Genomic DNA, 26,220 nt, shown 5'->3' with positions numbered 1-26,220 from the left:
CTTATGTTTCATCAAGTAGATATACCCATATCTTCTCAAATCATCTGTGAAGATCAGAAAATAATGATACCCGCTGCGAGCCTCAACACTCATCGGATTGCATACATCAGTATGTATTATTTCCAATAAGTCAGTTGCTTGCTCCATTGTTCCGGAGAACGGAGTTTTAGTCATCTTGCCCACGAGGCATGGTTCGCAAGCATCAAATGATTCATAGTCAAGTGATTCCAAAATCCCATCAGCATGGAGTTTCTTCATGCGCTTTACATCAATATGACCTAAACGGCAGTGCCACATATAAGTCGCACTATCATTATTAACTTTGCATCTTTTGGCTTCAATATTATGAATATGTGTATTACTACAATCGAGATTCAATAAACCATTCATCTTGGGTGTATGACTTCAGAAGGTTTTATTCATGTAAACAGAATAACAATTATCCTTGACTTAAATGAATAACCGTATTGCAATAAACATGATCCAATCATATTATGCTTTACGCAAACACCAAATAACATTTATTTTAGGTTCAACACTAATCCCGAAGGTAAAGGGAGTGTGCGATGGTGATCTTATCAACCTTGGAATCACTTCCAACTCACATCATCACCTCGCCCTTAACTAGTCTCTGTTTATTTTGTAACTCCCATTTTGAGTTACTACTCTTAGTAACTGAACCAGTATCAAATACTGAGGTGTTGTTATAAACACTAGTAAAGTACACATCAATAACATGTATATCAAATATATACTTTTGTTCACTTTGCCATCCTTCTTATCCACCAAGTATTTAGGGCAGTTCCACTTCCAGTGACCATTTCCTTTGTAGTAGAAGCACTCAGTTCCAGGCTTGGGTCTAGCTTTGAGCTTCTTCATGGGAGTGGCAACTTGCTTGCCTTTCTTCTTTGAAGTTCCTCTTTCTTTCCCTTTGCCCTTTTCTTGAAACTAATGGTTTTGTTAACCATCAACACTTGATGATATTTCTTGATTTCTACCTTCGCTGATTTCAGCATCACGAAGAGCTTGGGAATTACTTTCGTTATCCCTTGCATATTATAGTTCATCACTAAGTTCTAATAACTTGGCGATAGTGACTAGAGAACTTTATCAATTACTATCTTATCTGGAAGATTAACTCCCACTTGATTCAAGCAATTGTAGTACCCAGACAATCTGAGCACATGCTCACTGGTTGAGCTATTCTCCTCCATCTTGTAGACAAAGCACTGTCAAAGGTCTTCTACCTCTCGACACGGGCATGAGTATGAAATACCAATTTCAACTCTTAGAACATCTTATATGCTTTGTGGCGTTCAAAACATTCTTGAAGTCCCGGTTCTGAGCCGTAAAGCATCATGCACTAAACTATCAAGTAGTCATCATACCGAGCTTTACCAAACGTTCATAACATCTGTATCTTCTCCTGCAATAGGTCTGTCACCTAGCGGTGCATCAAGGACATAATTCTTATGTGCAGCAATGAGGATAATCCTCAGATCACGGACCTAGTCGGCATCATTGCTACTATCATCTTTCAACATAGTTTTTCTCTAGTAACATATCAAAAATAAACGGGGAGCTACATCGCGAGCTATTGATCTACAACATAGTTATGCAAATACTATCAGGACTAAGTTCATGATAAATTAAAGTTCAACTAATCATATTACTTAAGAACTCCCACTTAGATAGACATCCCTCTAGCCATCTAAATGATCACGCGATCCAAATCAACTAAACCATGTCCGATCATCACGTGAGATGGAGTAGTTTTCAATGGTGAACATCACTATGTTGATCATATCTACTATATGATTCACGCTCGACCTTTCGGTCTCCAGTGTTCCGAGGCCATATCTGCATATGCTAGGATCGTCAAGTTTAACCTGAGTATTCCGCGTGTGCAAAACTGGCTTGCACCCATTGTATGTGAACATAGAGATTATCACACCCGATCATCACGTGGTGTCTCGGCACGACGAACTGTCGCGAAGGTGCATACTCAGGGAGAACACTTATACCTTGAAATTTAGTGAGAGATCATCTTATAATGCTATCGCCGAACTAAGCAAAATAAGATGCATAAAGGATAAACATCACTTGCAATCAAAATATGTAACATGATATGGCCATGATCATCTTGTGCCTTTGATCTCCATCTCCAAAGTACCGTCATGATCTCTATCATCACCGGCATGACACCATGATCTCCATCATCTTGATCTCTATCAACGTGTCATCACATGGTCGTCTCGCCAACTATTGCTATCGCATAGCGATAAAGTAAAGCAATTATTTGGCGCTTGCATCTTATGCAATAAAGAGACAACCATAAGGCTTCTGCCAGTTGCCGATAACTTCAGCGAAAACATGATCATCTCATACAACAACTTATATCTCATCACGTCTTGACCATATCACATCACAACAAGCCCTGCAAAAACAAGTTAGACGTCCTCTACTTTGTTGTTGCAAGTTTTACGTGGCTGCTACAGGCTGAGCAAGAATCGTTCTTACCTACGCATCAAAAACCACAACGCGGTATAGTGATTGCTTTTTGATCTTCAGAAAGAACCCTATTCATTGAATCCGATTCAAGTAAAGTTGGAGAAACAGACACCCACTAGCCACCTGTGTGCGAAGCACGTCGGTAGAACCAGTCTCGCGTAAGCATACGCGTAATGTCGGTTTGAGCCGCTTCATCCAACAATACCGCTGAATCAAGAATCAACTAGTGACGGCAAGCAATATGTATATACCCATGCCCACAACTCCTTTGTGTTCTACTTGTGCATATAACATCTATGCATAGACCTGGCTCGGATGCCACTGTTGGAGAACGCGGTAATTTCAAAAAAAAATCGTACGCACACGCAAGATCTATCATGGTGATGCATAGCAACGACAGGGGAAGAGTGTTGTCCACGTACCCTCGTAGACCATAAGCGGAAGCGTTATGACAACACGATTGATGTAGTCGTACGTCTTCACGATCCGACCGATCCTATTACCGAAAGTATGGCACCTCCGCGATCTGCACACGTTTGGCTCGGTGATGTCCCATGAACTCACGATCCAGCAGAGTGTTGAGGGAGAGCTTCGTCAGCACGACGGCATGATGACAGTGATGATGAAGCTACCGGCGCAGGGCTTCGCCTAAGCACTATGACGATATGACCGAGGTGGATTATGGTGGAGGGGGGCACCGCACACGGCTAAGGGATCAATGATCAACTTGTGTGTCCTATGGGGTGCCCCCACCCCGTATATAAAGGAGTGGAGGAGGGGGAGGGCCGGCCCTCTACTATGGCGCACCCTGGGGACTCCTACTCCCACCGGGAGTAGGATTCCCCCCTACCAAGTAGTAGGAGTAGGAGAAAAGGAAGGGGAAGAGAGAAGAGAAGGAAGGAGGGGGCGCCGCCCCTCCCCCTAGTCCAATTCGGACTAGTCCATGGGGGGGTGCGCGGCCTGCCCTAGGCAACCCCTCTTTCTCCCCTAAAGCCCAATGAGGCCCATATACTTCCCGGCGAATTCATGTAACTCTCCGGTACTCCGATAAATACCCGAACCACTTAGAACCTTTCCGATGTCCGAATATAGCCTTCCAATATATCGATCTTTACATCTCAAACATTTCGAGACTCCTCGTCATGTCCCTGATCTCATCCGGGACTCCGAACAACCATCGGTACATCAAAACACATAAACTCATAATACTGATCATCATCGAACGTTAAGCGTGCGGACTCTACGGGTTCGAGAACTATGTAGACATGACCGAGACACATCTTCGATCAATAACCAATAGTGGAACCTGGATGCTCATATTGGCTCCTACATATTCTTCGAAGATCTTTATCGGTCAAAGCGCATAAAACATACGTTGTTCCCTTTATCATCGGTATGTTACTTGCCCGAGATTCGATCGTTGGTATCTCAATACCTAGTTCAATCTCGTTACCGGCAAGTATCTTTACTCGTTCCATAATGCATCATCCCGCAACTAACTCATTAGTCACATTGCTTGCAAGGCTTATAGTGATGTGCATTACCGAGAAGGCCTAGAGATACCTCTCCGACAATCGGAGTGACAAATCCTAATCTCGATCTATGCCAACTCAACAAGTACCATCGGAGACACCTGTAGAGCACCTTTATAATCACCCAGTTACGTTGTGATGTTTGGTAGCACACAAAGTGTTCCTTCGGTATTCGGGAGTTGCATAATCTCATAGTTAGAGGAACATGTATAAGTCGTGAAGAAAGCAGTAGCAACAAACTAAACGATCATCGTGCTAAGCTAACGGAATGGGTCAAGTGAATCACATCATTCTCTAATGATGTGATCCCGTTAATCAAATGACAACTCATGTCTATGGCTAGGAAACGTAACCATCTTTGATTCAACGAGCTAGTCATGTAGAGGCATACTAGTGACACTTTGCTTGTCTATGTATTCACACATGTACTAAGTTTCCGGTTAATACAATTCTAGCATGAATAATAAACATTTATCATGATATAAGAAAATATAAATAACAACTTTATTATTGCCTCTAGGGCATATTTCCTTCAGCTACAGGGGCTTGCGGCGGCGGAACTTCTGATCTATCGACACCCCTAGAGTTTTTGGAATATTTGGGAATTTATAGGGCGAAGAGGCGGTGCGGGAGGCCATCGAGGTGGGCCCAGGCGCGCCCAGGTGGGTTGTGCTCCCCTCGGGGCACCCCTCTGGTACTTCTTTGGCCCAAGTTGTGTCTTCTGGTCCATAAAAATTCTCCAAAAAGTTTCGCTGTGTTTGGACTCCATTTGGTATTGATTTTATGCGATGTAAAAAAACAAGCAAAAAAATAACAACTGGCACTGGGCACTATGTCAATAGGTTAGTCCCAAAAAATGATACAAAGTTGCTATAAAATGATTGTAAAACATCCAAAAATGATAATATAATAGCATGAATACTTCATAAATTATAGATACGTTGGAGACATATCACCCGCCCAAGAGGAAGAAGACCATCTCGACCGACCCCGCCAGCGTGCGGGCGAAGCCTTCGAGGAAGAAGGCGATCGCGTCAAGGGGTCAGGCTCCTCCTCCACCTCTGGTCGTCCCCAACATCCAGATTGATGGCCAAGCCGCCAGCCATGCCCACAACATGTTCGGTGAAATGGCCGAGAGGTAAAAAAAGTTCTTTTGCTTGCTTTGCACCAGTCATCTTTATTTTCGGCCTTTCGCAACACTTGCTTGAGCTTTTGCCGTCGATTTTTGTAGCCAAAATGTGTCCTACACATATATGTAGATGATGGCCGAGAGCATGGTGAATTTGAGTGCCCCTCTTGGTGATTTCAATGCATCATACGTTGAGGTCGAGGCGGAGGTGCGCAATGAGAATGTAGATGATGATGATGTGCAAGAGATCCCAGAGGTCGACTATGATGCTAGGTTGGGGAGGACTGGCAACTACGCGGAGACGGAGGATGTGTGCTTAGTTAAAGCATGGGAAAGCATCTCTATTGGCTCCATCACCGGCAAGGATCAAACTTATGGCAACTATTGGCAAAGGATCAAAGATAAATTTCATCAAATTATGTCATTTCCATACGGTCGGAGCTTGAAGGGCCTTCAAGGCAGTTGGGACACCATCAACAAAGCTTGCTCCCGTTGGTCCGGATGCTTGGAGCAAGTGCAGAATGCACCACCAAGTGGCTCCACTATTGATGATTATGTGAACATTTCTTCATCTTCAAGTCCCTAGCCCTGTTCGTAGGAAGATTATGAGTTCACGGTTGTCTCAATGTTTGCGTGTAGGATCGGATCGCCAACGAGTACTACAAGCAAATCCCGGCCTCCAATGGCCAGTCATTCACATTGTTGGAAATGGCCCCGGGATAATGAGAAGTGGAGGGTGAGGGACAAGGAATCCCCTTCAAAGAGAGGCATGAAAGTGGAGGTTGAGGATGATGATGATAGTGATGATGCACCAAGAGGAGGAAGAAACCAGGGCAAGCCGGATGGAAACAAGAAGGAGAAAGCAAGAGTCAAGAGGTCTTCCGAGGCAATCACTTTGAGGGATCAAATTGGTGAGATGGCGAAGATGAAGGAGGCTATGCTAGCCAAGCATTGGGATGCAAAAGTTGCCATGGCCGAGAAGAAAGAGAAGCACAAGGAGGAGAAATGGCAAAAGAGGTGTGCCTACGAGGAGCGCAAGCTCTTCCTAGAGGAGTAAAAGAGGAAGGACGAGAGGACTGGCGAGGAGGACCGGTTCATGATGATGAATCCGGAGGGCATGGATGCAATGGCAAGAGAATTTTGGGAGATGAAAAGAATGGAGATCATGCTCTAGAGGGAGATGGAGCTCCAAAATCTTATGGCTGGTGATGGTATTGGGTTTGGAGGGGGCTTTTCTTTCGGGGTGGAGGTGGCTTCGACATGGGTGGTGGTGGCAGTGATGGTAGCTTCGGCATGGGAGGTGGTGCTTCGGCAAGCCAAGGGAATGATGGTGATGGTGGTCGAGCTCAATCTCCGGTCCAAATGAATGGTGGTGATGGTGCTGCGAGCTCTCCGATTCAAGTTCATGAAGCTGGTGGTGCGAGCTCTCATGTTCAAGTTTGTGAAGATGGTGGTGCGAGCTCCCCGGTTCAAGTTCATGAAGATGGTGGTGCGAGCTCTCTGGTTCAAGTTCATGAAGATGGTGGTGCGAGCTCTCCGGTCAATGTGGATGATGGTGATGGAGTTGCTAGGGGCGGCGTTGGTGGCGACGTTATTTGCAACATTGAGAATGTTGCTTGATTGATCTATGTCGTTTGAGCATCTTTTGCTTGTTTTATCGCACATTCATGAATCTAAACTTGATACCTCGTTTGTTGCGCATAATGTTTTATGTGATGAAATAGTATGATGATCAACTAGTGATGTATATATATGATGATGAACTTGTCATGATAAACTTGATAAGTGTAAGCTTATTATTGTATTTGCAGGACGGCGAGCCCTCCGGCGCGGAATAGATCCCGCAAACGTGTCCCACAAGACATTTGCAGGACAGATTTACGGAAACAGTTCCGTCGAAGGTCTCGCCGTCCCATAAATAAATTTTTCGGAGTAAAAGGATAGAACACGCTGATACGGAGTGGTAACAGACACGTAGCGCGGTAGATGCCAAACGTATGGACCAAACAATCCGTTGGCGTTCAGGCACTACCATGTCGGTCGGATGGGTCCAAGAGGATAAGAAAAGGCCGCCGCAAAGAAGCCACGAGACGAGAGGATGGAAAGGTCTATATGCCACCGGCTTTTGTCCTGACCGGGCGCGAGCCGAAAGAAGTGCACCGCAAGGAACCATCAATCACCGTCCCCTCCCGGAGTGGATCCCGACTAGACATTCCATCACACACTACACTAGGCAAAACCAGGATGTCGCGCCATTGCGCTCCTCTCCACGCGATCGATCTCCCCGCGCGCGCGCCACGCCTCGCGCTCCACAGTCCACCCCCCATCGCCTCCCCGCCACGCGGCCCCGCCCCCTCCCTTTCCCCCGCCTCCCCGCCCACCACCTCACGAAACCAGCGGCCGCCACGGCAACCAGCCTAGTGGCCCGCGCGCCCACAAATATTCCTCGCTTTCCCCCCTCTATCTCCGTTTCTCCACCGCCGGCATATCCCGGAAAACACCAGAACCCGATTCCATTCCGTCGCCCTTTTATGCGTGTGGCCGGGTGGACAGAGCCCTCCCTGCAGCCTTAGCCGTCGCCAGGCCTTGTCCGGAGCATGTGCCACCCGGGGCTGCCGCCTCTGCCGCCGGGCTGCGCGGCCAGGCGGCGGCCGCGGCCGGCGGGGGTCGTCGCGCCCGCGCCCACGCCTTCGCCGCAGCGACAGGCGCACCGGCACCACTACTGCGTGTGCTCGCCCACGGCGCACCGGGGCTCGTTCCGCTGCCGCTGGCATCGCGCCAGCTACGCGTGGGGCAGCGGCCGCGGGAGGGCGGCGGCGATCGGGGCCGTGCCGTAGCCGAGGCGGCCGGTGACGCGTGCGAGGATGGTGACATGACACCTACGGCGGGCACGTGCCGCGCACAATGTTGTACGTGTTCTCGGCTTATGCATGGCGCCTTCTTGTCCGCTGTGATCGTCAGCTCATGTCAATGTACATACCTGTCAGAAGAAGTAGATGCAGACAAAGTAGCAATGCATGTTTAATTTCTATAAGCTGGTACATTTGTTCTGAAAATAGCATCACATGGTTACTCCATACATGAAGAACAGCATTGTGCAATCGTGTGTGACCATTGAGAAATCAATCAAAATTGGGTTCATGAGTGTGGTGACAGACTATGTACTACACTACAGCAAACAAAGAACATGTAGTATGTCAGTCCATTGTGATCAGGCCTGGACCTCCCTTCAGCGAGCGGTGCAGAGGCCTTGATCGCTTGAAGCCGAATATGTCGGTAATTCGGCAGGTTTTGGGCGGATCAGCCTCGGCAATCGCCTTCTTGAACTCTGCCAAATGGTTGCCACTGAAGACCTGCACGCTTACTGTCCTCCTTTGAGGGGCGTCCACCTTTATGTACTCGTCGAAGAATTCGATGAATTCTTCTTTCTTGAGCTCTCTTAGGAGAGCAACCTGCAAATGATTTTCGAGGTCATATATCTTGCGGATCCTGGAAACAGCCCTTTTTCCCTTCGGAAAAGAGTGGTGTGTTTTCTTGAAACGGAACTTTTGAAAATTGCACTAGTTTTGGCCCCCTTTTCCGGCTTGCCTTTTGTTTTATTATGCAATTTTCTCTCATAACCCCACTGTCTCAAAATAAGTGACTCAATTTTGTACTAACTTTGTACTAAAGTTAATACAAAGTTGAGTCACTTATTTTGGGACTGGAGGGAGTATATCACAGCGTGTATTGTTGCCCGAACAAAAGCACTTACCTCAGACTCAACCCTATCAAACTTGAGAGTTCCGGCTTCAATCTCTCCCCAGTAGAACCCAGATTCCTCCCACAAGTTATTAAATTTCTCCAGTTTCGAATCAATAAGTGATTTGACATTTCTCTGTCATAAGAAAAACACGGCAATGTCAAAATGCTTCATCAATGCCAAAACCTTTTGTCTTTCGACGAAGAAGACACTAATGAGCTAATGTAGTCCAATATGTGGAACAGATCATATCATGAGTAATTGAGTATGAAAGAGATGCGCAATTTGGCATGGTACATCAATTAGTTCTGAAGCCACTAACCTTGAAATCCTTGTCGGACAGTTCATGGATTTTGCTTTCGAATGTCTTAAAGAATTCATCAATTCTAGAATCAAGATATGAAGGATCCTAGGATTCCGTAATAAGGTCAGTAGGAGAAAGTGGCAAAAAAGTATGTCATATTTGTTACTCAATCTTTCAACATGTACCTTCACTGTGGATTGAATAACAACCTCGAGTGCCCAGACTCCACGATCAGATCTGAGGGATCAAAGTAAGTTAGGATTATAAATGAACAGTGCAAACAAAATGTGTATGTTTCTCTTGAAAAGACGTACCTCAGAGAAAGATATGTTATATACCCAAGTTGCTCAACAGTCCGCAGCTGGTTGAAAGCAGGCTGACTAGAAATTAGAGAGAACAACTCGAGTTTGATATTTGAGAGGGCGTCGTCATGATGGACCTGGATGCATTGAATATGCTTATATTAGTAACCTGGCATGCTGCTTGTTATAGAACGCATTTGACATGAGACAGTTCTTCTACTTCTTAGGATATTACACAACTCCCTGTAGAACAATTCTCACTTTGTATTTTAGTACTTTGAACTACTTGAACCACTTCTAATAAATTTGGCTGTGTGCATCATGATGATGCAGAGGCCGGGGCCTCCCCTTCTCGAAAAAGATAAAAAAACTCCCTGTGGAACAATAATTCTTAAAGGAAGTTAATAGAGCAAAACCTTCAGCGTATTTTATATACCTCGTCATGTCACACTCAGTCGCATCACTGTATTTTATCGATTCGACATGTTATTGAGTCAGTAGGGCCTCACTTAGTGGTTCAAGCATGCCATTGCTCTCCTCACAGACAGGTCAAAAATAATGTAGCACTAATTATCTGTCCCCTATGAACATGCCTCTTATGCATGTTCAGTCGTGCCATAGTCCACTCCACATTGTTCGAACTACTACTGGGTTTTTACCTAAAAAAGTTACTACTGGATTGATCATAACCAGTAATTATCTGGGAACAGGCTTGATGACCAGCCATTAGTTTGGCTACAAATATTAGAAGGTACTGATCACCAACAAGTAATCGCCTTCGATAACATGAACTGCTTCAAAGTTTAGAAGAAGCCTATACCTGAATATATTGGACAACCGATGAATTCTCATTCTTCTGATTTAATCCTTCAATTTGGTAGCAGCATTTTATCTCTTTTTCAAGCATGATAACCCTCTTGACCAGGTATTGTGATGGAGACATGGGTTTGAATACAGAATTGGGGGTATTAAATATAGTATCTTCAATCTCCTGGACAATAGACTCAGCCTCACCTGGCTCAATGTTTCCTACAAGAAGAGTTCTTAATTATTATTAAGCACAGTCAGGATTGCATTTCAGTCCTGTCCTTAACATTTAGTAGAGTATTAACATGGAAGTTTACCAAACCTTGAACATAGCATTCCAAGTATGTCTTCGATAGCAAGTGCGGCACAAACTTCGCAAGAGAATCTGACTCAAGCTTAGAAAGAGCTTGAAGTTTCTCTACCAAAGGCCATTTTTTCTCTTCCAATATTAATGAGAGATAATACGAAGCTTGAGAGTATGGTTGGCTGAAGTTAAAATTTTGGTAGTCCTTGACAGAAGTTTCCTGTGGTAGCAAGATGTTGGTTAAAAAAAAGTAGGCATGAAAGAAATAGTCACAGCTTCAAAAAGCACCACTAAGAATCTGAAGGGAAAGAATATTCCCAGTCTAAAAATCAACAATGGTGAGAATCCGTACTATAACTGCAACTAAATAAGTACTGTGTTGTAACACCCTCACCACAAATCTGCTACAATGGATCTTAAGAAGTTATTAATTTTATATAGTGTCTAAATTGATGTGCTTGTGTAAATGAATATGTAGTCTCCAAAACCTTTGTTATTCATATTTAAAGAAGGTTGCTATAAATTTCACAGAAGTATGTTACAAAAGATGCAAAATAATGAATCATAATTATGTATGCAGAGTGTTCAGGAACCCTTTATGAATTTGGTTCTAGCAATATCGTGTCCGCAACTTAAAATCTGAAATACCTCAGTTTTAATCATCTACCAGTTGCAATCCACAGGATAGACAGTGTTCAGTGAAAGAAAAATTCAACACCTTTTAAGTTGATCCACACAAGTTGATGAAGAAGACACTAGATAAATATACAAATGTGTCCAAGCTAAATTATGACAGTTGACAAGGAAAACTAAGAATCCACATCTGACCTTCAGGGCAGAAAACCTGTTTGGTTTAACTACAAAGTTCACTATTTGCTTCATTATGGCATGTAGAAGAACTCTCATCTTGTCATTGTAACCACCTACAGACACCTTCACAAAAAAAAATCAGGCAATTGTTTGAGTTCGAATTTAAAACTGGGTAAAAACCAGCAACATCATAATGCATGAAGAGCAATTTAGCTGTCCGGAACACTCATAGGAAACAGAAAGAATGCAGCAACAGAACTAAACCTGGAATCCAGTAGAAGTAAGATATATCGAAAAGAATAAACCCGCAATTTGAGCATCATAAGCTACAAAAGGCAGAAACTAATTGTCAGTGTATATTTATACATAAAGTTGGAGGGAACAATCCCCAGATAGTCTGTTCAATATGGTAAATATGCAATTATTCACATAATTTCGGAATTGTTGCTTACCATAAGCATTCAAGTAATCGACTAACAAATCGACAAAGAGACTTGTAGATACGGCTGCTTCGGGGGAGTGGCTTGACAATGGGCAGTGGAAATCAATTATAATGTAAACCTTCGGAGTGAAGAACAGCATGTCGGGCTTATACCACAGCCGTGAAAGTGGCGTCTTCCTTAATATTGTCGGAAATGTAACCTGGTGAAACAGTTCTACTTTTGTCAAACGTAATATACTATGTTCGATAAAGTATATATACTTTGTGAGTATATATAAATTTTGATAATTCATACAAAGTGTGCTAATGTGAACACACAACAAACAAGCCACTCCAAATTTTACCTTGTCTGGCACTTCTTTAAGAGATAAATCCTTTGGAACGAAAATGTTAGGCTTTGGGAGATAAAGCTTCTCAGTAGGAGCTTTTTGAATCCATTGCTGCCAAATAGAGACATAAGATGAGAAAATAATAATTGGAAGATGATATTGCTGGTGCGTGTGTGGGTAAGGGTGGGGGTTGGGGGTGGGGTGCAAACCTTTATCATGTATGGAGTGACATTTTCAATAGAATATGATGTATTGTACCAGGGCTCAGCACAATTGGTAGATCCTTCAAACTTTTTAGATTCACAGAGTATTCTACAGACATAGAGAAGTATTGCATCAAAGAAAGAATGAAGGCATGATATTCCGCATTGTATGCTAGTTTATGTGCATAACCGCGGATCATTTGACACAAGCTTATCAGCAAAATTGAAGTTCAAGATATGAAGTAAGGCCATGGCCAGTAATAATTCTTTATTGATGAGTCCCAGTATCTGTTCCTCCCTCTGTAACTTAATGTAAGACGTTTTTGCAGTATATTAAGTTACAGAGGTTGTAGTAATTAAGCAATGGCAGACTTCTGCATATACATTCATATGTTGGCATACAGAGAGAATATGCATATAGAAGCAGGAACAATCAAGGTTGTCATGTGAACGGTGGATGCTTACCTAACTCTTTCGGGTGACAATTCATCAAGTATCATATTTATTCTATTTGGCGCATACTTTGACGGCAATGATTCTCCAACCAGCCATTCCTCTGGTGGGAACAACTGCAAGTCAGTTCATAAGCATATCAGTTAGAAGAAAAAAGATACTACTGAAGTACAAAGAGATATACATCAGAGATTCAGAGTTCACAAATTATTGATCACAAGGAACTGTAAAAGCTGAAAAATTAGAGCTCTACAGAAACATACCCGCATGCTTGAGACAGTAGCTGTGACATAGCTGATTGGATGGACTTTGTCTTGATAGTGGAATTCTGTTTCATTTATTGACGCAAGCTAGAAAACAACGAACACGATTAGTATGTATATTTATGTAATTAAATGAAATCATAGTTTCTCCTCACTCTGCTTATGAGTTGTAAAATTTTGAACTATGAATTGCTTCAGCAAACAACCTTGGGTAATAAAATTTAAACTCAATGAGATCATTTTATTAAAAGAACACATCAGAGTCCACGGGTGCAATGTTCATAATCAAAGTAACTGCACATTAGGAGCATAAATCATCAAATAACTACATACATGATTAAACGATGTGTCTGTCAGTTACCTCATCAAATATCCATTCATGGATTCCATCTTCTTTTAATAGGTGGATGTATTTGAAGACCATCCCAATAATATCCTCCATGTGGTCTGAAATCGTTGGATATGCACATAGCTTACTAAACTGTACTTCAAGGTGTGCTTAAAACTTAAAAAAAAAAGGAAATGTTATAAGAGAGCATAATGAAGATGAGATCTTACCATGACCAGCATCAGTGAGCCTCATGCCTACTGAGAAAAAAGAGTATTCATTGCTGTCACTGCCGGCACCAGCCACCAAATCCATGGCCCATCCTGATGTAATAAAAATAGAACTGTCACAGGTCACACAAGTTGACACAAGAAACAAAAAAATGACCAGTGTTTGAGTACATAAGCTGGCAAAAGAATATTTACAACAATATACTGCTGAAGTTAACTTGCCTAATTCCTTTATAATATGGAAGATGGATCCCTCGCCTTCATGCCCAATAAGATGACTGAGATAACGGCAAGGACCTTCTTTGTAGAACTGGATGTTAGGTGTAACTGGCCATGATATTTTTAGGTAGTCGCCTTCTATTATTGGGATTGCTTTGACAAGAAGCTGCATGACAAGGACATAAGAAAGTACGCGAAATTACATATCCTTTGCCATTCCTGTATTTACTTTTAGTGTGGCTGGTGTTGTTTCAAGTTACCTGTAAATGTTCAGCTGAAAGGGGCTGACTTGGACATTTGAAGCTTCTCTGGTCCATGTTTTTGACGTGACTAAACAGGCTTTCAACTAAGCTTTGAATGCAATCGAGACTCTCTACAAAATCATTTTATCAGTAACAAATAAGTTCAGGTATGCCAAAATTGACGAACCTGTACTACTTACCTTTTCCATAAACAACAAGATGCATCAGATTTGCTGAATAATTCTCGTAAAACTTGAGAAGCTCAAGCCTGATGTCCAAACCCCTCTCTTTTGGTTTAGTTTCCAGTGTTTCCCAACTTCCTAATGCATTAAATAACATAATTTCAAATAAGATGCAAATTCCGGAAGGAGATTGTATATTAGGCATGCACAACAAGATTTTTAAAAAATATACATGATTTTTGTTAGCATTTGTATGTGAATTAAAAAAGCGTGATCTCTGAATCTGGTAGAAACATATTAAGGGTTAGAACACAGGAATACTCAGACGTCATATTGATTTGCATACTCACTTATACAGTAATACAAAACAACAACCATAATTAGCTGGATGAGTATTAGCAAATGTCTGAATACCAACAATTGCTTACCCGTACTGAATTTATGGTAAGGATGATCCTTTGAGGCCAGATGCTTTTGAAGCTGTGAAAAAAAATACTCAAAAATGAAGTAACAGACTAACAGTGCAGCAGGGCTAACGGGATATACAGGATGATGATAAATCAGGCTAAGATCATGCCAAATATGGTTAATTTGAAAATAAACTGGCATTCTGAGTAAGTGAGTATAAGCCCGGCTTATATCATGCCAAATTGGCTTTATATATAAAGCAGGGCGAAAGTCTTTTTTGGTATATCATGCCAAATATGATTGTATGAAAAGAACAAATATTCATAACGCAGTTTCTGATGCAGATATGACATTATTGCACGAAAGAATATCACATGTATCTAACTAAGAAGGTTGAGACTCTGAAGTACCTGATGCATTCTCCAGCCATCTGACAACAGATTTTTCTTGTGTTCTGTGAGAACAATGAAATATAACATTATCCACAATGTGTTTCTTAGTTCTTACTACTCCAAATAAAACATAAACATAAAGTAATTGTGATAAGCTAGAAGTTATGTTAGAAGCAAATAGCACTAGAATGTATAAAGCAACTGCTCACCAGAATCAACAGCCTTGATCTCTCTAAGAACAGCATCCTGCGACATCAGTGGCTTAATGAAGAACTGGGCAAATCTGCGCAACACAAATCACCTACTTATTTATTGTTTTATAAAGAATCATGCAAATCTGCACAACAGAAATCACAACCTGATTCAATGTGCATGCATTAACTGAAGAAAATACTACTAAGAAAGTTACCTATCTAAGGCTTCTTCGAAATTGTCCGCGTTAACATCAAAATAGAAATTCGTTGTCTCGGAGGATGTAAAGGCATTGGAAGAACCACCGTGCTGATATTTTTCACGACATGCCAAATACTCAAAAAAACTTATAATCCAAGTACACTCAATGTAACTTCCAAAGCACACGAAATAGAATATTTAAGCTGGTATCAAATAATTATATTGACGGATCCCAGAAATAAAATCATTGAACCCTTTACAAGCTTATGATAGGACCACAAAGTTGTTCCCAGTCGGAATATTAGTGATATTTTATGCATAGCATTCGTCCTGCCATGTATTGGCACCACAACACCATAGTGCATATTGGCAACTGGCAATAGCATGCACTTAAGCTTAAGCCTTCAGAGTTAGGTGTATTTGATTAAGAGTGTGGCAGTTAACAGCTCGGCCTACGCATAACCACAGTTTATGGCAAGTAGGTATCATTTGGTCATCACAATGGAATAGGAGGTGGCCTATTGTACAAGCGTAAATTTCCTTGCACAATGTAAATTGTAAAGCGCTGATATCAGTCATAAGCCACTGGCACACTGGCACCTACAATAGTCTAACATGCATATTCCTTTCGCCTGTTCTCTAATGTGTAATTTTTTTATTGGCCCAGAATCATCTAATATGATGCACGCGGAGAGGGTAAACCTGGTTCAAACTCTTACAAACGTGGAATTAACGTGAGTAGTAATTGCAAGCAAACATATGCAAAATGAGAAGAGGTACCTCCGAGATATATTTTGTATAATCTTGTTCTCCAGGGTATTTCTCGCTGGCATAAAACAGCATATGCTCTGCAAGCAAGTCCATGGTGATAAATCAAAACAAACAGAAAACAGAAGAAGAAAAATGCTAAAGAGAAAATCAGTTTTGATTTGATGCGACCAACATTCATCGTGCTAATCGTCTCCTACATACAAATGGTTTACTACTCTATACTTACACTCGTCGAATTTAAAAGTTGTGAAGCAAAAATGGCCCACTCTCTCTATCATAAACTGGCACTGTCCTGCGTGTTGTACGGAGGGCCTGTGTCGAGTAGAATTATCTTGTGCTGTTACCACGGGTAGAATTTCACACGCCAGAGAAAATACCAACACGGACTCGTGGAGTGAGAGCATCCAGCAAGCTGCAGGGATCCTACTAGGCAACAACGTGTATGGGACGTTGAGCAGAGCAGGCTGCTAATCTAGAGAGCGACAGGTTCCCATATCCTGCAGGAGCGGTGGAGCCCGCCCAACCAAATTCGTGTCTCGCATGAAACTCTTGGATCGCTCAATAAACGCAGAAATGCAGAATTATGTGCAACACATGGTACTGACGTTATCAATGATTCTTGGCTGGAAACCTGAGAAGCATTTAAGAAAGACATTCAGCTAGCCGGCAGTCGTACACTCGTACTCTGCTACCGGCGAAGGCAGAACATGTACGGCCCGATGCCCGCACCACTGAGATCAATCATGGATGCTCTGAACTTTAGTCCGAACCGTCAGTCAATGGCGTGATCCGACGGTGAAAACACGCCGGGCGACACTGACTGGACCAAATCAATGGGCCGATTCATTCAATCAGCTTTTCGATTGGAAAAGGGAAAAACATCCATTGACCTGGCCGCAAATCTGCAACGCCATCATTGGTGCTCAGGAACGCCTAAAGCAGCAAGGCACTGCCCAATGGGGGAAAAGTGGCCAAGGAAGGAAGCATTCCTCCGTCACTCGATTCCATGGAGACAAAACTGGAGGAGACCCCAGCCGGATCCCAAAAGGGGGAGGAGATTCATCTGACGCCGACGCCGTTGCGCAGTCGGAGAGCAGGAGCGCTGCGCTGGGTCCAGCGAACAATCCCCATCCAACCAACCACTGCCTGGCCAGAAAGTACTAGTACTCGCCCCAGGAATCCGGTGGGTTTGTTAGATCACGCGCGCCCGCGCAACGAACCGGAATCGGAGCCACGGTGTGGAGATGGCCGACGGCGAGGAGAGTGGACGGAGAGGGGAGGGGAGTGAATGGACTCACCGAGGAAGTGCGCGAGGCCCTCGAGCCCCTCCGGGTCGCTGAACGAGCCCACGCCGACCTCCATACACGCCGCCGCCTGCGCACAAACAACAACAACGCCGGATGAATCACGCGCGGTAAAACGTCGACCAACCGGCGAGCATTCAGCGAGCGAGAGAGGGCGGGCCGGGGCGGACCTTGTCGGTGTCGGCGTCGCTGATGAGGAGGCACTCGAGCGCGTTGGGGAGCAGCAGGCGGCGGTACTCCCGCTTGTCGCTGCGCGCGCGGATGAACTCCACATTGCCCGCCGCCGCCGCCATGCGCGCCGGGCTCTCCTCCTCGCTCGCTAGCCGCGCTTGCTCCGGTCTCCGGTGGCGGATTGGAGGCTCGGGGCTTAGGCTAGTGGGGGCGCTAGTATACTATGCTTTGTCGTTGCCGCCGTCCCGTTAATATATGGAGGGCAGGGCAGGGGGGTGGGTGGCCTCGGCCTTCGGCTTCGCTTGCGGCTGCGGGAGCCGGGAGGAGTCTGAACTCTCAAGTCCGAACCGAGGTGAACTTCACTTTGATGCTGGGATGGCCGGATGGGAGACGTCTGTTGCGCGGTTGCGATGGTGCTAGATGACGAACGCCTTTTTTCCACCGGCGAATGACGTGCCCGCGACGGCGAGGGGGTCCCTCCCCGGTTCTGAGTACTCCTCGGCTCTCGGCGGTCCCTAGCCGGGTCGTGTTGGCATATAAATAGCAACAAATTTGGAAGAAACGTAGAGGTAGGCATGACAATTCATCGTGCCGTGCGAGTAGTCTGGCTTTTGTCTCCTCCATCTTAGAAATCGCTGCTCTCTCATCTCGTGGCAGTAGAGATCGTCTTTGTGAAAGGCAATGTACACGAGGACGCGCCTTGGAGTCGCGTGCTCGAGTATCTACGGAATTTGCCCCGCGTGTGCTCCAACTTACGTGGTGCACGGCGCTCGCTGGATTCCACTAGCGAGCACGCCCAAGCGAACTCGGACAACTGCCCACGACCATCTCTGTTGCATTGGCAACACTTGGGCGGGTGTAAAGAGGTTGCAGTACAGTAGCATTTTTATCTGCTGATGATGTGTAATCGCACCTCGCCTTTCACCTCCCTGACTGACCTTCAGATGCGTCCGCTTTGCTTAATAACCACAAAGCTACAAGCCAAGGAGCTTGCAAAAGATAACGTGATTGCTGAGAATCACAAGTTTCCCAGCCTGAGCTAGTCACAAGGTAACAACTTCTGACACAGTTTTCGAATCGACGACGTGATGCAGATCCCCGCCCAAAAAAAAAAAAACAAAGGCAATCTTGGTATCAGCGGCTTTATTATTTGCCAGGGTGAACTTGTAGTTGAAGTGCTCCGTTAAATCTAGCTGGCTCCAATTGAGAATATGCATTTGCATTGTGAATGTAACAATAAAACATATCACCTTTGAATCCTCTCGGGTGCCCTATCAGCTACCGTATTTCCAACATAAGAAGGTAAAAAAGGTACTGGTAAATTACATCTTAGTAATGAAATCGTGCTAAACAAACAAGCAATCCCTAAAGTTCATCCAACTTGGCGCCTGAAAAATAACAGGACTGATTCTCCTCCAGGAACTGCCAGTAGAGGCGCAATGACAAAAAGTCGCAGCCATCACTTTTGTGGCGGGTTGGAGAGGCCCATGTTTCTGTTCACTGTACAGAAGAACACAACTTCTACCAGCATTGGGATCATCCGCAAGGGCTTAGCCAGGCGCAAAGGCTACTAAGGAGAATATTCGCAATGTGCAGCTGAATAAATACAACCATGTTTGCTGTTAGTTAGTTTTAGAATGATTCTGGGGTGAGGAATCAGTAATGAGCTCCATCTCTATGTCCTGCTGCCTTTTGCGATAATCCTGAGCTGTTGATGTGACGATCTTAATGAAGAAGTTCACAAGCACAAGCCAGACTACAGTGTTCCAGACCAACGCAAAAGAGAAATTCCACTGTTTATCCTGTACACATGACAGTTACAGAACATCAATGAACAGGCAAGAAAAAACTGAAGATTAAAGTACGAACGTTGATTAATGGAGACACAAACAATAAGTCTGGAGAGCTCAAATGACATGAAAATGAAGATACCAACCTCCATTTGTGAAGAAGGTGAGACTGACACAGGTGGTGATAAATACTTCTCCTTAGCACTGTGGAGTTTGGCAATTACAGATGGCAGGGTTGCTGAAAACCCAGGTATGTGATCAAATATCCAGATCAACTCCTTTTCCAGAAAATACAAGAGTTGGTTGTTGCATAACGAGATGATAAACAGTGTCTGCAGAAGTGAGAGGGTACAACTCATGTGTCAGTACAGAGAGACTGCAAATATTCATTTCAATCCAACCAGATAAATAAGGTGTCAAACTGACAATAAACCAAAATGATAAGAAGCTCAGTTCAACATAGTAGAAAATTGATAGTTTTCCACCTAAGTTCGTTTGATTTTCAGGAAGAATAGGAGCACAAAAAGAAGCAAAATTGTATCACTCATAGTTCGTTTGTTCTGTTGTGAGGAAAGAATAAAACAAGGTAAGAATAAAAATCAAAATTTAAAAAGAAACAGCAATTGGTATGGCAGGTACATCATGTACTTTTGATGCAAGCATTAATGACATTATTATTTGATAACAGTAAAGATAGTATTTGAGTGAAATCTCTGCAGAGATCACACAGAATAATCAATGTAGCCATGTAGGTTGCAACTACGATTTTGCATGGGTTGTAAGGGTAGCTTGTAAGATTTCAAGATTTTGGTTCTAACTGGACAGAACCGAAAAGACAGATCACATAAAGTATGCCTAAGAATATATTAAAATGATGAAGTTAATACATGATTATCTCATAGGATCTGAAAGCAGACTGGCATACCAAATCATTAGCAGACCAAGAGAAAAAATAAGCATGTGGTACCAAGAGAAACACAAATTAATGCCAGGATTTTCAATAAAATGTATAGATCACAAGCCTGAATATGAGTCTTGATGATGGCCTTCCCGATCAACGTTGCAAAGAAGAATTCCCAGAAGGGTATACCAAATTGACCACACATAATACCAGCAAGGTCAAACAGAGGGTTTGGAACCTAGTAAACACAAAGAATATAAGTTACATGATGCATTATATATCCATACTTGGAACTAGTTACATGTGTTCATTTTGGTATAAAAAATGTCCAATTAGCATATTTTGGCACCAAATAGAAAAATTAGGGCCGAAGCCTGCAAGAGCTGCATTAACGATATACTGCCAAAGCAAAATTCTGCATCTACTTTTTTGTGTAAGAAATCGTTATTCAAAGATTCAGACAGGACAAAGACTAACCGAAGCAAGTATCAAGATAGTGAAGAAGTTGAGATGTTGTGAGTGAGAAAGCAGCCAGCGTTTTGTACGATTCACAGTGGATGCTATTGGACCATCTTCTGACGAAGGAGCAACATCTAGCTCCTTGACAGCTTCTAACTCACTTCCTGACAAACGAGCTGCAACATCAGAGATCACTTGCTCAGTATGGACAGCTTAAAAAATGAACCTTGAGATAAGAAGGTTGCAGATTTCAAGAACGCGCAAGCTATGGTTTGCTACAAAATAATTTCTAGAGTTTAACATTCGACCATATAAATAGCCCTTAAATAATCAACTCCAGCATGCAAGGAAAGAGAACAAACAAGAATAAAGAGAGTTTCATAAGACACGACTATAGTAACAAACAGTCTCAGAAGTTGTATTGTATCTCACTACTGAGAATGAAACCAGTACTGTTTACCAACAATAAAGGGCCAGTTATTTTGTGGCTTTTAGCAGCTACTTCCTGCGAGCAGTCACTTAAAAACAAACTGGTATATCCCCTTGTCCTCCCACTTGCGCACAATTACGAAGGAAATGCCACTGCCCTTATCCCCCCATGTATCAACCCGAACGATCCTCTCGGCCCTCTCCTCCTGTGAAATAGGGTTTCCCCGTTAACGCCGCCCGCGCCTCCCGACGCCACCCTACTCCGGCTACGACGACATGGATCCTGTTGGTGCTGGGTAGACGCGTTCCTCCCCCGCCTTCCGACGCCGCCCTACTCCGGCGACAACGACATGGATCCTGTTGGTGCTGGGTAGACGCGTTCCTCCCCCGCCTCCCTCTGCTCTGCCCCACCCCGCCACTCCTCTGTCTAGCCGTCCCCGCAGTCGCTCGTGCTCTCGTCAGAGGATGCCGAGCAAGATTCCCAGCGCCGGCGGTACTCCCAACGCACGCCCACACGCCTGGATCCCGCTGTCCAGATCACAAGGGCTACAACCCCCAATGCCACTCAGCACCACACGTCAACCAGCAGGCTTGCCGCGCACATGCCAGCAGATCTGCACACAGATCACGTTCTAGGCTGATCATCCCAAGTCATGGCTGCTGCTAGTCTACTGATAGCGTGCACCAACCTGATGGCCACCATACTAGTATTGTGCTGCTAATGTACCTGGGTGCGAACACCCAGTAGACAAAAGTGTGTGTAGGATCTGGGAGCGTGTGTTATCGTTAGGAGTCCACCAGATGCAGATTGAGTTTTTGTACTCACCCCCTGTTGCATCTTATCCCTGTTGAACTAGTGTTTTGTTCAGTTTCGTCAGCATCAGTCAGTGTCGATGAGTGTCTGTAACAACCACTCCCCAATGAAGCTAATTATATATGAATGTTATAGTTTCATGCTGATTAGCTTCCACAGCAGCACAACTTCTCTACATGGAGCTGTCCTTTTTTATTTTTGTTACGCCGCTCGGCCCGTTCTCTATGTGAGACAATGATGTTTTTATGATGTTTGCAGATTGACAATGTCGATGAATGTTTTTATGATGTTTGTAGGGACAAAAGCTAAATGGATATAATAATGATGGGCTGATGGCACACACACATGTTACATAGTACAGTAAAAAGTAGGCACTACAGGTAGTGTTCAAGGGAAATCAGTTAAGAAACAATACAGAAAGAACTAATATTATCTGCACATAGATTGAATATAATATACTGTACAGCTGTAAAGTATCTAACAGAATATCACAATTACTTCAGAACAAAATGCATTCAACAATTACCAGCTCGTGATATAAAATAAGGAGGGAGCTCGCCAAGTGCTGTCCCGATACCCCAAAGAACAGCTTCCAGCTGAACCTGAGGGAGTAAATCAATAACTGGGATCATCACTGAATGATCTGATGAAGGGTACATGGGCGATCCAAATTCCGAACACTTCTTGTCAAGCCATGATGGCGCCTGTTTAAGCAGTATGGTATCATATGGAGCGGTCTTCAAATCAACACGGCCACATTGAACAGCCTTAATAGTGAAGAGAGCAATGTGGGGCCCAAGATACAGCACAAAGGTATGCAAACCTGAACCTGCATTTCAAATACTAATCCATCAATTTTCAAAAACGAACTCCTTACTCCAGGCAAACAAATAAACTTCAAAGTTCTATTTTCCAAATTTAACACTTGGCAGCATTCATTGTTACATGTCTTGGCATATGATAAAGGGGAACCTATCATGTACTACAGCACAAGACAACTGCTAACTAAGAAAGTATACAAAAGTAACTTATAGTTGGTTTATCATGCCTAAGTCTCTAAGATGACCAAATATTGTTCTGACATTTTGCCTAAATAATGTCTCAAAACCATCTGACAATTCCAAATATCCACATATTCTGCTAGAAACATGAATATGGTAACAGTGTCTTTCTTTGGGTGCAAAAGAGCACGATATTAGTGATATATCATGAGGTAGTCAACCTCCAAGATGTCTTAGTGCCACACACAGTCACTGCAAAAACTTAAACCCAACACCCTAAAATGTCAGAACTTCTAACTTCTACTATACAACTTGGCAATACAGCTCTCCAATTTTCGCGGACCTTTAGCCTTTTTTTCTCAAGGTCAAATAAGGTCCATATATTATAATTTTGCTGCTGGTATTTACTTTTTACTAACACAGAAATAACTAATGATATTATAACTAAAAATAAAGGATGTGCCAACTTTAAAAAATAGTTTCTAGCGAGCTGGTTCATGTTCACTAGATGCTTCAGCCACCAGACGGTATGGTTTAACTGTTTAGCTATAAAAGGTAAAGTATTTGTAGGACAAAAAGGATAAATTAACTATGTTAACACATGATTCATTTGCGCCTCCTTTATTATATGTGATCACACTACATAATCTTGAGAGAAGTTAATGACACTTGCCTAGTCCGATTGAAGAGGCCACACCTAATGAAACCCACCACAACACAAATCTAGCATAATTAAGGAACTCCTGCACATGCTGCATAGAAATCAGAAAACAAACGTTAGCACTCATGTAGTTTACAAAATGCACTATCAACTGTTATTATGTCAGTATACTCCACAAATGTAGTAAAGTTGCCCACACCTTTTTGTGCAGACCATCGGTAACCAGAAGTGCAACTCCAGGAATTACCACCATAACAATTAGGAGAACAAACAAAGCTCTTTTACTCAGGATATATGCTACTGATCTTTTCAAGTATTGCAACATAGCTAAATTGAAGAAGTGCAATGTCCTGAATGGGTGCTTTGTCAGCGTCAAATTCTCCAATTCCAATTTATGTTTCTCCCGGATTTCTGAAAATAAACAAACAGTTAGGATACAAAACACAGTATGTCAACTTCAAATTTGTTAAATACAATACCCAACTTTAAGAAGCCGTGTTACTATGACGGATCTAACTAAAGCAACATGTATCGGGTAGAAGATACCAAGCTGGCAGATTTTGAGTCAACAAAGAAGATAAATGGAATGTAAACGGTTTTTTCATTAACCAGACAGAAAATTATTTGTCTAGCCAGTCATTAGATAAATGGAATGTAAACTTTATTTTGAACTCACAAGTTGATTTGCTATGTAAGGAGGAACGATACAGGCACAGCAGTTGAGAAGTAGACATGGCAAAGCTCTTTAACATGATATAGTAGTCACATGCAACCAAATAGTAAATTGGAAGGACTTGATTAGCTTTTCTCTGGTTTGAGTATTTGCAATGCAGCCAAGTTCAAAAAATTTAATGGTATGGAATTCAGAACCAACTTAGATATCCAGCATTCCCTGCTAGACGTCACTGAATCGAAGAAACCACAAAATGGTTGTCAAATTATGAACACATTGGTTTGAGTTGTAACAAAGTCATTTGCAGTGCAACCAGGTTTTATCACAAGTGAAATGATGCTGCATGGTACCCCGCTTAGCACGTATGTGAGCTAAGGCCACAGGCACCTAGGCGGCAATGCGAGAGGGTGGCTCCTAGTGCCTAGGTGGGCTGCCAGCCGCCTGTAAATCACTGACTCCCGTTCCCGTGATCCTAAATTAATGCTTCGCCTCAGATACAAACTTGATGTATCAAGTACTGAAGGAAACAGACATCCAATCAGAGTATATATACTAACTTTCCATAAAATACGAGTGTGATTTTTCTTTTAACACTTCTACCTCATTACTCAAATATATGCAGCTATAATAGCGCATGTGCACACATAATGTGCAGGTTCATACTGAAACTCTGCGCTCACAAACGCTGATAAAACAAAATCATGATGTACCACGTACACGCTATGTGACAGTGCGCAGGCCACATTTAAATCCGAGCAAATTGGCATCCTGCTAATAAATGACATCACCATGCTAACACTGACAAATAGCTGACGTCTAGCACTTGCCCTCCGCGGGCATCCCCGCCCCAGCTCAGCCGGACAGCTACAGCCCCATTCCAAATCCAACTACGATTACGGCCGGTAGCAGCTAGCTTCATACAGAAGAATGGCAACGCATTGGCACCACGACACACGCAAAGAGAAAAAACGGAGGCGCGGATCTCACCGGAGATTACGCTGTGGTCGGCCCTCGAGGAGCCCCGAGCCGGCCCCGCCGCCGTGGCCTTCCGGCGCCCCATCGCTCCCGCCGCGGCGCGAAAACCCTAGATCTCGCGGCCCCGATGTGCCGGACCCACCATGGGACGCCGGGGGCGCGGGCTCGAAGCTCCTCCCGCGGGGGCTCGGCGGGCGGTCGGAGATCGCGCGGCGAGATCGGGGGGAGGGGGGCTGGCGGTTGGAGGAGGGCGGGGCGGGGCGGGGCGCCGAAGTAATGGCGTGGTGGCTCCCGTCGCGCGGCCTGTTTTCTTTATATTTCTCCGGCCGGTTCTCTGTCTCTCCCCCAGGGCCGTTGTTTCCGTTGCTGCGGGTGCCGGGCTCGGGCGCTGCGAACGAAATCTGGACTCGCCTCGCCCTTTAGCTGGGAAAAGGCTGGCGCTGCGCGCGGGGCCCATTGTTTTGTCTCGTCTGGCGGGCCCGGGCGTCAGTGGCGGTTCGCGGCGAGGGGGGCGGTGCGAGTGGGTGCGGCGGGTCGCGCGCCGGGAGACGGGAGTGCGTGGACGTGGGGGGAGCCCGAGCCTTGCCTGCTTGTCGTTGCTTGCAAGGCGTTCCAAGGCATGGCGCACTGCTGGGGAAATGGCGGCTCCGGAATAGAATACGGGGAAGATGCTCTTATCCCGGTCTCCCATGTTGGCAGTGGCGGAGCGTGACCAGCAACTAGGGGGCAAGATTTTTTCAAACCGA

General features: G+C 44.0%; 2 protein-coding genes across 3 annotated transcripts; both read right to left on the bottom strand.

Moving 5' to 3' along the window:
- Positions 1–8,177: 8,177 nt before the first annotated feature.
- Positions 8,178–18,164, bottom strand: LOC123062240 (insulin-degrading enzyme-like 1, peroxisomal). Of its 2 annotated transcripts, XM_044485679.1 has the most exons (26): positions 17,771–18,164; positions 17,595–17,670; positions 16,306–16,373; positions 15,542–15,633; positions 15,342–15,415; positions 15,151–15,194; positions 14,761–14,812; positions 14,351–14,470; positions 14,169–14,281; positions 13,912–14,074; positions 13,690–13,782; positions 13,493–13,578; positions 13,132–13,218; positions 12,881–12,984; positions 12,422–12,524; positions 12,228–12,323; positions 11,894–12,083; positions 11,706–11,767; positions 11,460–11,564; positions 10,650–10,851; positions 10,341–10,549; positions 9,533–9,657; positions 9,404–9,455; positions 9,237–9,323; positions 8,927–9,049; positions 8,178–8,624 (listed from the first exon to the last, which is right to left on the bottom strand). In XM_044485679.1, exons 1-26 carry the CDS (start codon positions 17,891–17,893, stop codon positions 8,370–8,372), a joined length of 2,904 nt encoding a protein of 967 aa, XP_044341614.1. In that variant the 5' UTR covers positions 17,894–18,164; the 3' UTR covers positions 8,178–8,369. The 2 variants fall into 2 exon arrangements, with proteins under 2 accessions (XP_044341614.1, XP_044341615.1); XM_044485680.1 differs by lacking the exon at positions 15,542–15,633.
- Positions 18,165–18,941: 777 nt separating this feature from the next.
- Positions 18,942–25,861, bottom strand: LOC123062241 (vacuole membrane protein KMS1). The gene is made up of 8 exons (XM_044485681.1): positions 25,487–25,861; positions 24,026–24,237; positions 23,839–23,917; positions 22,691–22,993; positions 20,940–21,097; positions 20,584–20,700; positions 19,708–19,893; positions 18,942–19,573 (listed from the first exon to the last, which is right to left on the bottom strand). The coding sequence occupies exons 1-8, from the start codon at positions 25,557–25,559 to the stop codon at positions 19,394–19,396; spliced, it is 1,308 nt and encodes a 435-aa protein (XP_044341616.1). The 5' UTR covers positions 25,560–25,861; the 3' UTR covers positions 18,942–19,393.
- Between the last annotated feature and the right edge of the window lie 359 nt (positions 25,862–26,220).

Source organism: Triticum aestivum, chromosome 3A (genome assembly GCF_018294505.1).
Source record: "Triticum aestivum cultivar Chinese Spring chromosome 3A, IWGSC CS RefSeq v2.1, whole genome shotgun sequence".
Taxonomy (NCBI): domain Eukaryota; kingdom Viridiplantae; phylum Streptophyta; class Magnoliopsida; order Poales; family Poaceae; genus Triticum; species Triticum aestivum.
Note: the sequence above shows the minus strand (reverse complement) of the source record. Positions and strands in the feature narration are given on the sequence as shown.